The 13,497-nt window shown below is 47.9% G+C and overlaps 2 protein-coding genes across 4 annotated transcripts in view; both read left to right on the plus strand.

Moving 5' to 3' along the window:
* The window catches only part of LOC122392160 (nucleolar protein dao-5-like), a 179,300-nt gene that overhangs the window by 131,201 nt on the left and 34,602 nt on the right, over window positions 1–13,497 (plus strand). The window lies entirely within an intron of this gene.
* On the plus strand, window positions 8,951–11,917 carry LOC122392162. 2 transcript variants are annotated; one of them, XM_043386741.1, is made up of 3 exons: window positions 8,951–9,181; window positions 10,389–10,522; window positions 11,337–11,917. In XM_043386741.1, exons 2-3 carry the CDS (start codon window positions 10,484–10,486, stop codon window positions 11,736–11,738), a joined length of 441 nt encoding a protein of 146 aa, XP_043242676.1. In that variant the 5' UTR covers window positions 8,951–9,181; window positions 10,389–10,483; the 3' UTR covers window positions 11,739–11,917. The 2 variants fall into 2 exon arrangements, with proteins under 2 accessions (XP_043242676.1, XP_043242677.1); XM_043386742.1 differs by having other exon boundaries at window positions 8,958–8,973.

Below are 13,497 nucleotides of genomic sequence, written 5' to 3' on the forward strand. Positions count from 1 at the left end.
GCTACTATCGTCAGTACATCCCGCACTTTGCTGACAAGTCGGTGCACCTCACAAACCTGCTGCAGAAGGACTCGAACTTCGAGTGGACTGATGACTGCGTAGACAACTTTCAGACCCTGAAGAAAGACCTCCAGTGGTACCCGGTACTGCAGTCTCCTGACCCAACGGACAAGTTCGTGTTGACAACGGACGCAAGTGGATCGGGATGGGGAGCTGAACTGAGCCAATCGAAGGGCGTAGTTGCTTTCGCTTCAGGGAAATGGACGCCCGCAGAGAGCAACTGGAGCGTCACGGAGCGCGAACTGGGAGCGGTGGTGAAAGCGACGTCGAAATTTCACCACTACCTGGTGGGAAAATCCTTCCTACTGAGGACCGACCATGAGGCGATAAAGTTCCTGCATCGTTCGAAGTCACCGTCAGGAAGATTGTTTCGATGGCTTGAGCAACTGCAACAGTTTGACTACACCGTTGAGCACGTGGCGGGTCGCCTGATTCCCCAAGCAGACGCTCTGTCTCGCAAGTTTGAGATGAACAACATGAAGCACGAACTACGACCGACCGCACCAGAATTCGTACCAAGAGGAGTGGGAGTGGTGGACAATGTGACACTGCGGCGCTCTACAGTCGTGGACGCGCAAGAGCCATCCACGGAAGGTGCAAACGACGGAGAGACACCAGAAGCTGAAAACCGCGGCGAGAGAGTAGAAGTTGAAAATGATGGGGAGGTAAGGGAAGAAGGAAACGACGAAGAAGCCGGAGAAGGAGGAAACGTCGGCGACAGTCCATGTGACGTCGTAGACATCGAGCACCTTGGCGACCTGGTTACAGAGACACGGACAGATCCTGTACTGTGCCAGCTCACTCGTCACCTGAAAAAGCAGTCAGTGAAGACGGACAAGTTGACGCACAGCCAGCAAGCAGAACTGGACTTCTACAGCGGACTTTCAGGCTTGCAGCTACACAACGGCATAGTTCAGCGGATTTTGGAGGGACACCAGAGAGCGCAAGTGATCCTGCCGACAAGCGTCAGACAGAGAGCACTGCGTCTGGCTCACGACGTTCCGATGTCAGGGCATGGTGGCGTGAGGCGAACACTCCATCGTCTGACAACAGGCTTTTTCTGGTACAACATACAGCGCGAAGTACGACGTTACTGCGGAAGCTGCACGTCGTGTTTGAAGACGAAGCCGAAGTACACAGGCTGCAAAGAGGGAAGAGGAACAATTTCGGTAGAAGGCGAGCCGTTCCTGCACTGGTCAGCAGATATCCTCGAGCTTCCGGAAAGTGACACTGGTTACAAGTACGTGCTGGTCATGACGGACCTCTTCAGCAAGTGGGTGGAAGTGTTTCCGTTGAAACGGCAGACTGCGGAAGAAATCGTGCACTGTGTGATGCAGGTGATCGGCCGCTTCGGGGTAATGAAGACCCTGTTGACCGATCAGGGCCGCAATTTTGAAGGAGCCCTCATGAAAGGAGTCTGTCACCTGTTGGGTGTCAAGAAGCTGAGAACAACTATATACCACCCATGCTGTAACGGACAAGCGGAGCGACTAAATCGGACACTGATGGAACTACTCACCCACTACGTGGCAGAAAACAGGCGCGACTGGGACCTGTGGCTACCTGTGGTAGCATCGGCGTACAACTCGGGATGTCACAGCGCGACGGGATTCTCACCCGGGGAGCTGGTGTACGGGAGACCAATGCGAACTGTTCTGGAAGACGAATTCGACGTGGAGAACATCAAGAACCAATCTCACCGTCAGTTTCTGGGAGAGCTGAAGAAGCGCCTGGATCACACGCATCAGAAAGCACTGGAACTGATCAGACAGAAGCAGAGTCTTCGCACCGACACGAGACCAGCAACGTTTCAGCCAGGAGATGCCGTGTGGTGTCGCAACTTCACAGCCGGAAAAGGAGTGCATGGGAAACTGAGACCGAAGTTTGAAGGACCCTACACAGTGGTGGAGGCACGACCACCAGACTACGTGATAAGGAAAGGTCGGAAACGCAGACTGATACACGGTTGTCACCTGAAGAAGGGGGAGAGTACAGCAGGCGAGCGGAGAAATGTCAGTGCTGGAGATCGAGGAGAGACACGGCACTGGAAGGGACGACTATGCTGAAGCAAACGGACCAGATGTCGTCAGCGTAGAGACTGAGTTGGCGGCAACGACAGTGACTGGTGGAAGAGAAGAAGGTGTGGCTGAAGATGTTCAGTTGGATGAACCGAATATCGATGGTCAGATACCGAAGAACGCGGTACAGCCGTCACGAGGAACGGATGACGCAGGGCTCAATCCGACGGAGCTGTTGGAACCAGTGGCGAGAGCAGCGCAAGACACGACGGTCGACGGGAAGACGTCAGCGCCAGACGAAACGCCGGACGAGGGAGCCGCTGACAATGTGAAGACCGACGAGACCAGTTCGACACAGGACGATTCGCTGGAGCCAGATGATCTCGCGAGGACGAGAGATGACCTGAACGAGACGGACGTCAGCATGATGACCTCAGCTGATGAGACGGTTCCGGAGGCTGCCGGGACAACGCGAACGAGGTATGGTCGTGAGGTGAGGAAACCATCGCGCTACCTCTAGCAAGAACCGTTTATGGGCTTAGTGCTTGGTTTTGAGTTAGGTATGTTTTAGTGTAAGTTGTGACTGAGGATGCTCGTGTTCCTGTGACGCGGTATTGTGGAATCGCTAGTTGTGCGGTACAGCTTCAATTATTTGATGTTCGCCCTATGTTTCTAGTTTAAGGGGAGGGGGATGTTAGGCACGGGCCTTGAAATGTAAACAAAAGGGTAACCAATGAGCAGGCGTGAGACAGCCGAAACGGTTATTAGCGCAATGATGATTGGTGCGGCAGTTAAACCAATGAGCGAGCGCGATGCATCTGAGGCGGCTGTGAGGAAGGCGGTCATTGGCAGTTGCGTACGGCTGGCCATGATGCGTGAACACAGAAAATTGGCGCCAGATTGTGGAGAGCCGCGTGTTGAGGCGGGTTGTGCGAGGGTGGGCTCGCGGGGTATACCGACAGGTGTTGAGAGAAATAGAGTTAAGAAGAGAAAAAGGTTTGTTTACGCTCGGCTAAGGATGAATGAAGGTTAGCACACACTAACACTATGATGATGAGGTGGCTGGTTTCAGGCGCATGAAAAGTAGCAGCCCTTCTTTCATTCTATTTCCTTGTTTTCACATGCTGCACAAAACGTTTTTTCTTCCTTCTGTCATTATAAAAAATAATAGGTATCATAATTGCTTCACTTCTTCTTTATATTCCAAGTATTGCTGCTGGAATTCATCACATCTCCCGTTAGTAAACCATTGCCCTATGGCCGCTAAAGTAAATAAGTGGAATGCGCCAGAAATTGTCAAAATCGCGCCAAAATAGCAAACTAAGATGAGAAAAAATAACCGCACCCAAACTTTGTGATGTCCGCCAGAAATGTCGGCACGATAGCAATGCAAGGACAAAACAGGCGTTAAATCACTGCAAAATTTTGTTGGGGTTTAAGTACTGCAAAATCGTAATGGCAATAAACTTATAAGTACTGCAAGGTTGCGATCATGACTTAAGTGCCAATTTATCAACGTAGAAAACAAACAACATTTTGTTGTTAGTACCTACCTAGATATAGAATTAATACCAAGGGTTCTGAGACTTACCTGATTTCTTCCCGAACGTGTTCCAAAATGGGAGAGCACAGAGCAAAGCTTTCAATAATGGCCACCAGGTGGCAGCAAGGGCGTTACTGCCGATCCATTTGCTGTCACGGCCGGGGCCGGGTGTCACGGAGCGCTGCCAACGCTGTTGGCGCTTTTGGTTTCATACTTGTTGCACACTACCATAGTGTTGGAGATATAGGGGTACAGTGACAAGTATGAAATCAAGGCAGCGCTCCGTGGAACACGGCCCGGCCTGCGTCCGTCACCCAAGTCCCAGCAATTAGGTATCGCGCCTCAGGCTGACGTGCAACTGGCTGCTGCTGATGTCCAGCAGCTGGTAGACCAGCTTCAGGCTCATGCCGCCATGCCATCAAATGAACCCAAAGCTTTCAATCATATGATAGATAACTACCAAATGAACCCTTCCGTAACTCGACTCTTACTCAGAGCAAGAGTCACATCGCAAGGTCAGGTCACTGCCGAGGCGAGAGCCGAATCAGAGGCACGCATTCATCCAATATTCTCGATTCTAACGTCAGAAAAGAAACTATGCGAACAGATATGGCGAAAAATAGATGTGCGGATAATTTCGTTACACCCTGTAGGAGTTCCTTTAGACCATGCCCGTATCCTGTAACCAGCTGCAGACAGTACTCGTTCGTTTCTATTCATGCCAATGAACTCATGACTTATGAGCGTCACTGCGCGATGGCGAATACAACATATGACTTTTGAAGCAGTGTATGATAGTCAACAGCGGTGTATTGAACTGACATTGAAACATAGCAGAGTACCTACTAGCTAAACCACTTTGACAAGGCAAACTCCAAAACTCACAAGGCAAACTCCAAAACTCAAAAGCATTCAATACCACCGATTACCAAATAGCATACAGCTTTCATGAGCAATGCACTGTGCACGAGCATACACATGTAGCCCTCCAATGCACCATTCACAAATGTAGGCATGTACAATAAACATGAGACGGTGAAGCTCAGTCTGCTAATGCTAACGTCCCAGAGCGCACACATCCCTGCCACCTGCATGAGCGATTTCTGCAGGCTACAGACGAGACACACAGAACGGAATATGTCTGAAAGAACAGGTACGTAACCGGCATCGATTTGCCCCCTAAGAAACGAGTAAGTCTTGATCAGACCAGTCATACGCCCGACATGGATATGATCCCTCGTGATAGCGAGCGACTGAGTGCGTTCGGCGGGAGAGAGCTGGGACTTCACTTTAAGGAACGCTGGTGTTATGACACGCACATCACGACAGGCTAACAGATCTTGGACATTGAACCCTGGTGCTGATATTGACAGCACCATCAGATAGCCCCGCAGTGGTGCAGCACACCCCCCTTCAGTGTCGCACTCCTCATAAGCAGCAACGTTAGGTGGAGGTGGAGCACTCTTCTCCATTTCCTCTGCCTGCTGAGCCCATTCTTGTACCTGTGAAAACAATAAAATTTGTATTAACTGCTTCATACATACTGTATACAGCCTGACAAGGCATAAGATAGACCATTATCAGAAACCTTATGCACATCTTTTATTACCACTGGTTGGTTCTGAGCAATTAACATCTGCCAAAAGATGAAAACACTTAAGATTGAACATACAATTTGCCCAGTTAAGTATACTTTTGTGACTTGTCTGTGAGTTGTGGGATAATAAAACTTTCAAAAAACAAACTGAGAAGTGATCCCCTTACACCTGCCATCCAAATCACAAAACAGAGAATCTCCTATCCTGTCTGGATCTGACAGTGTCTGCCCATTGCTCAAATGTCAATAACGATAAACAACAGTTATAGATAAATAGTGCCACAAGGCACAAACCTATTCATCTTATCTGCAGGTAAAGGACAGCATCTAAGCTCTGTAGTTGTTTGCACTGACCAAGCTGTCCAACAGCTGGCCATGTTCCTTTTCCTTGCGCATAGCCTGCCTACGAATTGCTGAAGCAGTTGAAGCTGGTGCTTTGCCCTGAGTAACAGATGGAATAACCCCCTTCTTTAGCTCCTTCTGCTGTTGTCTGGCCCTTGACAATGCACATCATTGTTTACAGCACTGTGAAGTGTTTTCTTGCCTTAACCCGCGCACCGACGGGGGGGGGCGGATATCCGCCCCCCCCTGAGGTTTTTCGCGGATAGCGGGAAAACCGCGGCGCGTAGCGCCGCGAAATTTGGTATGACTATTCTCTCATCAATTTTACACAGGGTGTGCAAGTTTGAACCTCCTAACTTTTAAGGTCAGGTCACCAGGTCACTTTGAATGACCCAACCTCAAGTCACTTTTTTGCAACTTTGTCACCGTGCCAGAGCTACAGTAGATGTCGGAGGCCTTTGAAAGTCGCAGGATGTTATTAGGTCATTAGTAGCTACAATTTGTATATCTCGGAATTTTGATGTCGGTGACCTAAGGTCAGGTCAATTTCGCGACCTCCCCATTATAAGTCAATGGGGGAAAAATCAACTCCCTGTTTTTACCACTAAAACGGGTCGGAATGGCCCCATATACCATACATGACTTCACATACGATCAACCTTCACTACCTTGAGGTCTGTTTTGCTGTTGGGCAGCTGTAAGGTCATGTGACGTCATCAAAGGTCACCAAAGGGTTTTTGCCAATAACTCCTTACAGGAACAAGATACAGCCGCGCGGATGGTCTCATTGTGTTCAGCTCGTCAAGACGCATCGAATGATATACATGATGATCTCGAGGTCACGTGACCTGAGGTCAACCTTTGACCTTGACCTTTCGAGGTCAACATATATATCATTCGATGCGGATTGACGAGAGGATCACGATGATGCCCTTAGTTTGTTCCTATCTTGACTACTTCGAAAGTTATTCGAGAAAAACCCTCTCCATATCTAGCGCCGCCATTTTGACTTTTTCGACCCCTGTGACGTCATCTTTGACCTGACCTGAAAATGACCTTAGTAAAAATTGTAGACCTTGTCCGTGCGTATCCGATGCCGTTTACCGCTTGTCGCTATCTTGCTTCGTTCTCGAGATCTCAGGGGGGGGGCGGTCATCCGCCCCCCCCCCCGTCGGTACTAAGGTGGCGCAGACCCCCGTCGGTGCGCGGGTTAACCCTCGCACGACCAGGCCATTTCTCATAACACGAACGACCAGGGGGGGGGGTGTTACGACCCCCCCCCCTGGCGTTTCGAAACGGAAGGTCGTAGAGCTTAGCGGAAAAAGCCAACGGATTGCTCTCAACGAGATCTCGCGATTGGTGGTATATTTTTTGGTCCTAGGTCAACATTTGACCTACTTATGACCGGTCAAAGGTTAAATTTTCCGAAAAAATCAAACTTTTTCAACTTTCCGCGGCGATTGCGGCAAAACGGTGGGAGATATCGACTTGAAACCTTCACTATCGTGTTCCTTGATCAATTCTCTATCGTTTGGTATGTATTTCGTTTCCCTAGCTCTAAAAATGGCGCGTTGGGAGCGCCGGAAGTCGGCAAGGTCACAGTCGGCTGCAGAAATTCGAAAAATCAAAATTTAAATTTTTGAAATCTGATTGTATTTTTGGATTTGGGAGGTCCATTTGCTCCCTATAGAAGCTAATATTGCTGTATATTCCCATTGAGGTGACAAGAATTAGCAAAATAGTGGTTCGGGCGCTTTTCAAAAATAGTACCGGACGCTGTTCCTCTTGTGACGTCATAGCTCCGTGACCTGACCTGACCCGGTCAATTTTCTTGCACCACACGATAGCCAATGCTTGCCCCAACATGCATGGGAAGTTTCATCATGATCCATCAAACAATGTGGGTATCACCGGCAGAAAACCTAGGGATTCGGCGCACACGTTTGGTAACTGTCGGCCGGAAGCTGTACCTCCTATGACGTCATAACTCCGTGACCTGACATGACCCGATCAATTTTTTCGGCAAAAGATGCGCAAAGGTTGCCCCAGAGGGTATTGAAAATTTCAGCCCGATACGACAAGCCGTTTAGCGTGCACTTCGAAAAAACCTCAGGGGGGGGGGTTGATACAACCCCCCCCCCCTAGGCGTTCTAGGGTTAAACTTTGATGGATCATGAAGTATACGAACCCACCTATGATGTTGATGTGAGATGTCTACGAAGCATGCAATAGCTTGTACAAATAAAGGTAGTTGTATAATTCTAAGATTAAATGATTGTTGACCTCTGTAGTATTCAGGACATGAATATTAAATGAAAAGCAGACCCATTTTTCTTTTGATACTTATGGTGGTAGCCGGTAGGTGACTTCCCAGTTCCCCTGGTGGCGAATGATAGGGTATATCTTAGATACAAAGCTGCGCATGACCATAAAAACTTACCGTAGGCAGTATATTCCAAAAAATCATCGTCGGTGAAATGCTTCCGACACACAACCAAGAGTTTGGTGGGATGAAATCCGTTGCAGCCTGAGCCAAGCCTGAGCCATATCTTCCTCGGCCTCTTGTCGCGAGAAAATACAAACCCACCATTCTCCGAGCAGCCATAGACACAACACTGGGCCATTTTCTTCCAAATTTAGGTATTATGCCACATGTGACTCACTACTTCCTCAATATTTCACCCACTTTCACCGCACGACACGGCTCCGAACGGCACCGGCGCAAATTGAATCAGCAGGAACGCCTACAGTGACACCTGGCGGCCAAAGTTCCGTGTTATCTCCCATTGTAACCTTTATGCAGTAGATTAGCGTGCGTAAGGCATAGCATATATGACGCTCAAATGCGCCATTTTCACATCAACACGGAATCCATAGATATAAAAGACTAGGGGCCTGTTCCAGCGCCTCCAGTAGAAATTCTTGACTGGAGGCTCTACCAGAGGTTTCACTGGAGGCGCTGGAACGCAATCTGGAGATTTCTGGAGATTGGCATCACAGATACCAAAAGAATGACGATTGTTCTCTCTTGAAACGCAAAATTTGCTTTCAATTTTATAAAGAAAGATAAACAATATTATAGCAATGTAATTTTCTTTACTTTCAAGTTGTAAAATAATCAGTCTAAAGTCCTTTGTTTACATTCGTGATTATCACATGTGCGCCATAATTGTAGACCAGAGCCTCCAGAGAAATTTGGACCTCCCAACTCTCTGGAGGCTACTGGAGGTTTCTGGAGCTTCGGCGAGAGCTTTCTGGAGCTTTCTGGAGGCGCTGGAACGCTCTCTGGAGGATTCTAGAGCTTTCTGGAGCTTTCTGGAGGCGCTGGAACAGGCCCTAGATGGGACATTGGCAGTGTTTTAGTGCGTGCGACTGACCGCCATGTTTGTGAGGGCGGGAATCTGCGGCGCTGTGTAAACACTACGGGAGGAGGGGGGTATTTGAGACTGATTTTGTGGTATTTTTCGACCGAAAAGTGCTAATCTTTTTTGCTCACGGCATTCTTTGGAATGTGTAGATTGTGGAACAAGTGCTGAAATATGCTTATCTATTGTAATTTGGCTATGTTAGCCTTAGACATGTTGCACTGTTGACGCTGATGAAGAATAGGCGGCACCAAAGGTAGATTTGCTTGGCATGCCTGTTTTAGATTTAATTCAGTTCCCATGTTTTTTTTTGTGCACACCACAATCCTTTAATTATTCTTGCATGGATAGAGCATCAGTCATATGATTTTTCACAAAGAAAGCTTACCTAGATAGGTACCAGAACATTGGCAGTAGAAAGCAGACTCATTACCTACACTTGCTTTGCCTGCTCACTTTCTACTGTTGCCTTCAATGGACAATATTTATGAAGTAAGAAGGTTTTATGATTATAGGTTTTAAATAAGTACTTTACTTAATGTCATCAGTTAGTATTAAATAGTAGTTCAGTGCCAAACGAAAAATCCATGCACTATGCCAGATGCCTCGGGGGCTCTTATCCGCTCTGGGTTCAGAGTGCAGTGGCATGCCACGCTCACCCTCAACCAGAGCTGATAGATAGTGAAAATGCCAGACGTCGTGATATCTGCACCAGTGAACCGTGTCGCACATTTGATCCCAATAATGAACAGCACAGGGGTGACGTAAAAATGTGCGTTAGTTGGAGCACCTAAACTCAGATTGTCATTACCTAATTAGTTTTCACATTGTAAAGCTTAAACTACACTTCATGCTCTTTTGGCTCACCTGTTATCTCTAGTAAATTATCTATTTAATTATCTAGTAAATTATCCATCTAAATAAATTATCTATTTAATTTAATTATCTAGTAAATTATCTAGTAAATTATCTCTAGTTAAATTATCTATTTATCTATCAGTAAATAGGGTATTAGTAAATCTGGCGTTACCATCAATGCTAAGTGCTAACAAGTAAATATGAAGTCCAAGGAAGATAAAAATCATAATCTTACTTGACCTAACCTTACCTACTAACCTAACTAACCTACAACCTACAAACCTCAACCTACATACAACCTCCATACCTACAACCTACCCACCTACAACCTACCAACCTTATATGTGCCGACGGTGGTACCAGATTTATGGATACCCTTATTTGTTAGGTACTTCACTCCACTTCTCATTTTATTTGAAGCTCATTTAAATTCTTGTATTTAAGTCTGTGTAAACTATTATTTTAAAAACCTGATGCTTTTCCATGACTGTAATCTCACTGTTTGCTATGTGTATTTTGTAGTGTGTACTGTGTGCAAATCCAGTATCCTACACTTGTATGCTACAGGCCTTGTTTTGATCTGACTAACTGTTAATATGTTTCAGCTTTAAAGACTAGTATCTTTTGAAATTGAAATTTGCCTCTCAGTCTCTCAAGATGCCAAATAGATGTGCAGGATTTGATTGCTGACAAACCAGGGATGAGGCTCAAGAGTCAAGAGATCACCCTGCATTGGCAAGTAAAAGCTACAGACTTTTGATTTTTTATATTGTTACAGGTTATCTGTCACCGAGAGCGATTGCTGTAGTTCAATTTATTGCATCAAAATTGGCAGAATATGACTTCACTGATCACTCTGACGTCATTTCCGGCCGACCTCTGGTAGCTACACAATTTTTATTTCTATAAAATGTTTCAGATTGATGCAGCCGAAGGTACTGCAAGTTTCGTATTGACACGTCTAGTGGTTTAGAAATATTGCAATAAATATATATTTTAATTTTTTCAATATATAAATGTAAATATTTTATTGCAGAAAACAGGAGAGGGGCTCTGTAGAGCCCCACCCTCCAGTCATGCGTGGGTAAAGGCCCATCAGTCACTAAAACCAGAATAAGTGCAAAAAATTATTACCAAATGCCCGGAGACTGCTTTACCATTGCCAACATGTGTGTGTGTGTGTGTGTGTGTGTGTGTGTGTGTGTGTGTGTGTGTGTGTGTGTGTGTGTGTGTGTGTGTGTGTGTGTGTGCGTGTGCGTGTGCGTGTGCGTGTGCGTGTGCGTGTGCGTGTGCGTGTGCGTGTGCGTGTGCGTGTGCGTGTGCGTGTGCGTGTGCGTGTGCGTGTGCGTGTGCGTGTGCGTGTGCGTGTGCGTGTGCGTGTGCGTGTGCGTGTGCGTGTGCGTGTGCGTGTGCGTGTGCGTGTGCGTGTGCGTGTGCGTGTGCGTGTGTGTCAACAATGTGTTAACAACAAATACAACACTTGTGCCTGGCGTATGTTAACACTAAACACTACTTATTAGCCATATTTTATTGATACTAATCGAACCTTCCAGGTGGCTGGAACAACCCCAGTGCCGCACAGTTCTGCGGGATATTCCGGCACCTGCTCCACCGCTGCGGCGTCCGGCCCGGCAGCACAGGGAAAGTGGCAGCCCTCGACCCGACCAGCATCCTGGCAGTCGGTCACACGACCAGCGGACGGGGAGCCAGCCTTACTACCTCGGCCTCCACCACCTCAGACAACGGTGCCACGGCACTCCACATCATCACGGAGCACGACTTCCAGCCTGGGCTGTCGTCTGGTGGGCAACATCGCCACCTACATCGCAGGGTTCGTGGTGAAGAAGGCGCTCGACTCTGTCAGCTGTAGCACCTGTCAGGAGGCCCTGGTGAGCGACATCCAGCCGGACGACATGACACAGCTTTACCACCTCTTCATCATCTCTGCCAGATGAGCTAAGGTGGGGACGGGTTACATGCCTGGGATCTGACTGAGACCCGCTCATACCCTGCCGAAGTGTTGGTGATTTCAGCGGTCAGCTGTCTCTAGCCAGTGTCAGTGAGTCGCGGCCAGCTGCCGCTGGAGTGGGTATCTACCGTCGATAGCTGCTGTGTGGCGGATAGCGTGGATTTGGATGGACACTTCATATTAACCCTCGCCCATGTAGGGGGGGGGTTGGTGCAACCCCCCCCCTGAGGTTTTTCGGAAATAGTGCAAAAACGGCGGCGCGCAGCGCCGCCAAATTTTGGGTACCTTATGGGGCAAGCCTTGCGCATCTTTTGATAAAAAAAAATTTGACCGGGTCATGTCAGGTCACGGAGTTATGACGTCACAAAGGGAACAGCCTCCGGCCGGATTTTCACAAACTGAGTGCCAACGCCCGAGGTTTCCTGCCGGTGGTACGGAGATCGGTTGATGGATCGTGATGAAACTTCCCATGCATGTTGGGGCAAGTATTGGCTATCATATGGTATAAGAAACTTGACCGGGTCAGGTCAGGTCACGGAGCTATGACGTCACAAGAGGAACAGCGTCCGATACTATTTTTGAAAAGCGCCCGAACCACTATTTTGCTAATTCTTGTCACCTCAATGGGAATATGCAGCAATATTAGCTTCCATAGGGAGCAAATGGACCTCCCAAATCAAAAAATACAATCAGATTTCAAAAATTTAAATTTTGATTTTTCGAATTTCTGCCGCCGACTGTGACCTTGCCGACTTCCGGCGCTCCCAACGCGCCATTTTTAGAGCTGAGGAAACGAAATACATACCAAACGATAGAGAATTGATCAAGGAACACGATAGTGAAGGTTTCAAGTCGATATCTTCCACCGTTTGGCCGCAATCGCCGCCGAAAGTTGAAAAAAGTCTATTTTTCCGAAAATTTGACCTTTGACCGGTCAAAAGTAGGTCAAATGTTGACCTAGGACCAAAAAATATACCACCAATCGCGAGATCTCGGCGAGAGCAATCCGTTGGTCTTTTCCGCTAAGCTCTACGACGCTCCGTTTTCAAACGCCAAGGGGGGGGTCGCACCAACCCCCCCCCCTGCATGGGCGAAGGTGGCAGATCGCCGTTTACGGGCGAGGGTTAATGAACAGATCAATGTCTGGCCGATAAAAGACGTATTTTGTCGATGATTGCTTAGTGACTGGGTGGGTCCACTGGCGACCAATGCAGTGGGCGCTGGGTTAACGCCTCGCCTTTTGTGGCCGTGTCGATATATATGTAGCACTGTTAATTGCCGATTCGTTGCCGGCCGTCTCTGCTCCGTGGCTGGCTGATCCGGCACAAACTGGTGTTCGTGGCTGAAGGCGCGGCTACAGTTACACTAGCTCGCCACGTGCCTGTGCGACTATCGTCGGTGCTGTCTGCAAGGGCGATGTCGGTGCCTGGTAGGGGGCGCGGATTGATTCAAAGTGAGGAATGGGTCATCGGAGCTCGGGTCAGGTCATGTTCGGCTAAAATAAGCGGATTTTGCGATTTGCCGCATCCGGGTGAATTTCCTTGCCTTCTAGTGCATGTTTATGCATTTTACATGCGTTTTTTTAGTGTTGATGTCTAGATAATGTGCATTTGCCTCGAGGTCAAGGCTGCGCTTCATATGGGCAGTTTTCGGAGCATCTTGCCCATTTTATTCGTAATCCTTAATTATGTTTGCGGATTTGTGCCCGCAAATCATTTTTTAAAGTAAGATTGACACGGGATTCG

Source organism: Amphibalanus amphitrite, unplaced genomic scaffold (assembly GCF_019059575.1).
Source record: "Amphibalanus amphitrite isolate SeventyFive unplaced genomic scaffold, NRLGWU_Aamphi_draft 000472F_arrow, whole genome shotgun sequence".
Classification (NCBI taxonomy): domain Eukaryota; kingdom Metazoa; phylum Arthropoda; class Thecostraca; order Balanomorpha; family Balanidae; genus Amphibalanus; species Amphibalanus amphitrite.

Excerpts from the sequence above, each read along its gene's own strand:
- LOC122392162 (XM_043386741.1), top strand. The coding sequence starts at position 10,484 with ATGAGGCTCAAGAGTCAAGAGATCACCCTGCATTGGCAA. Across the intron at positions 10,523-11,336 it reads AGATCACCCTGCATTGGCAA|GTGGCTGGAACAACCCCAGT; the intron begins GTAAAAGCTACA and ends CGAACCTTCCAG.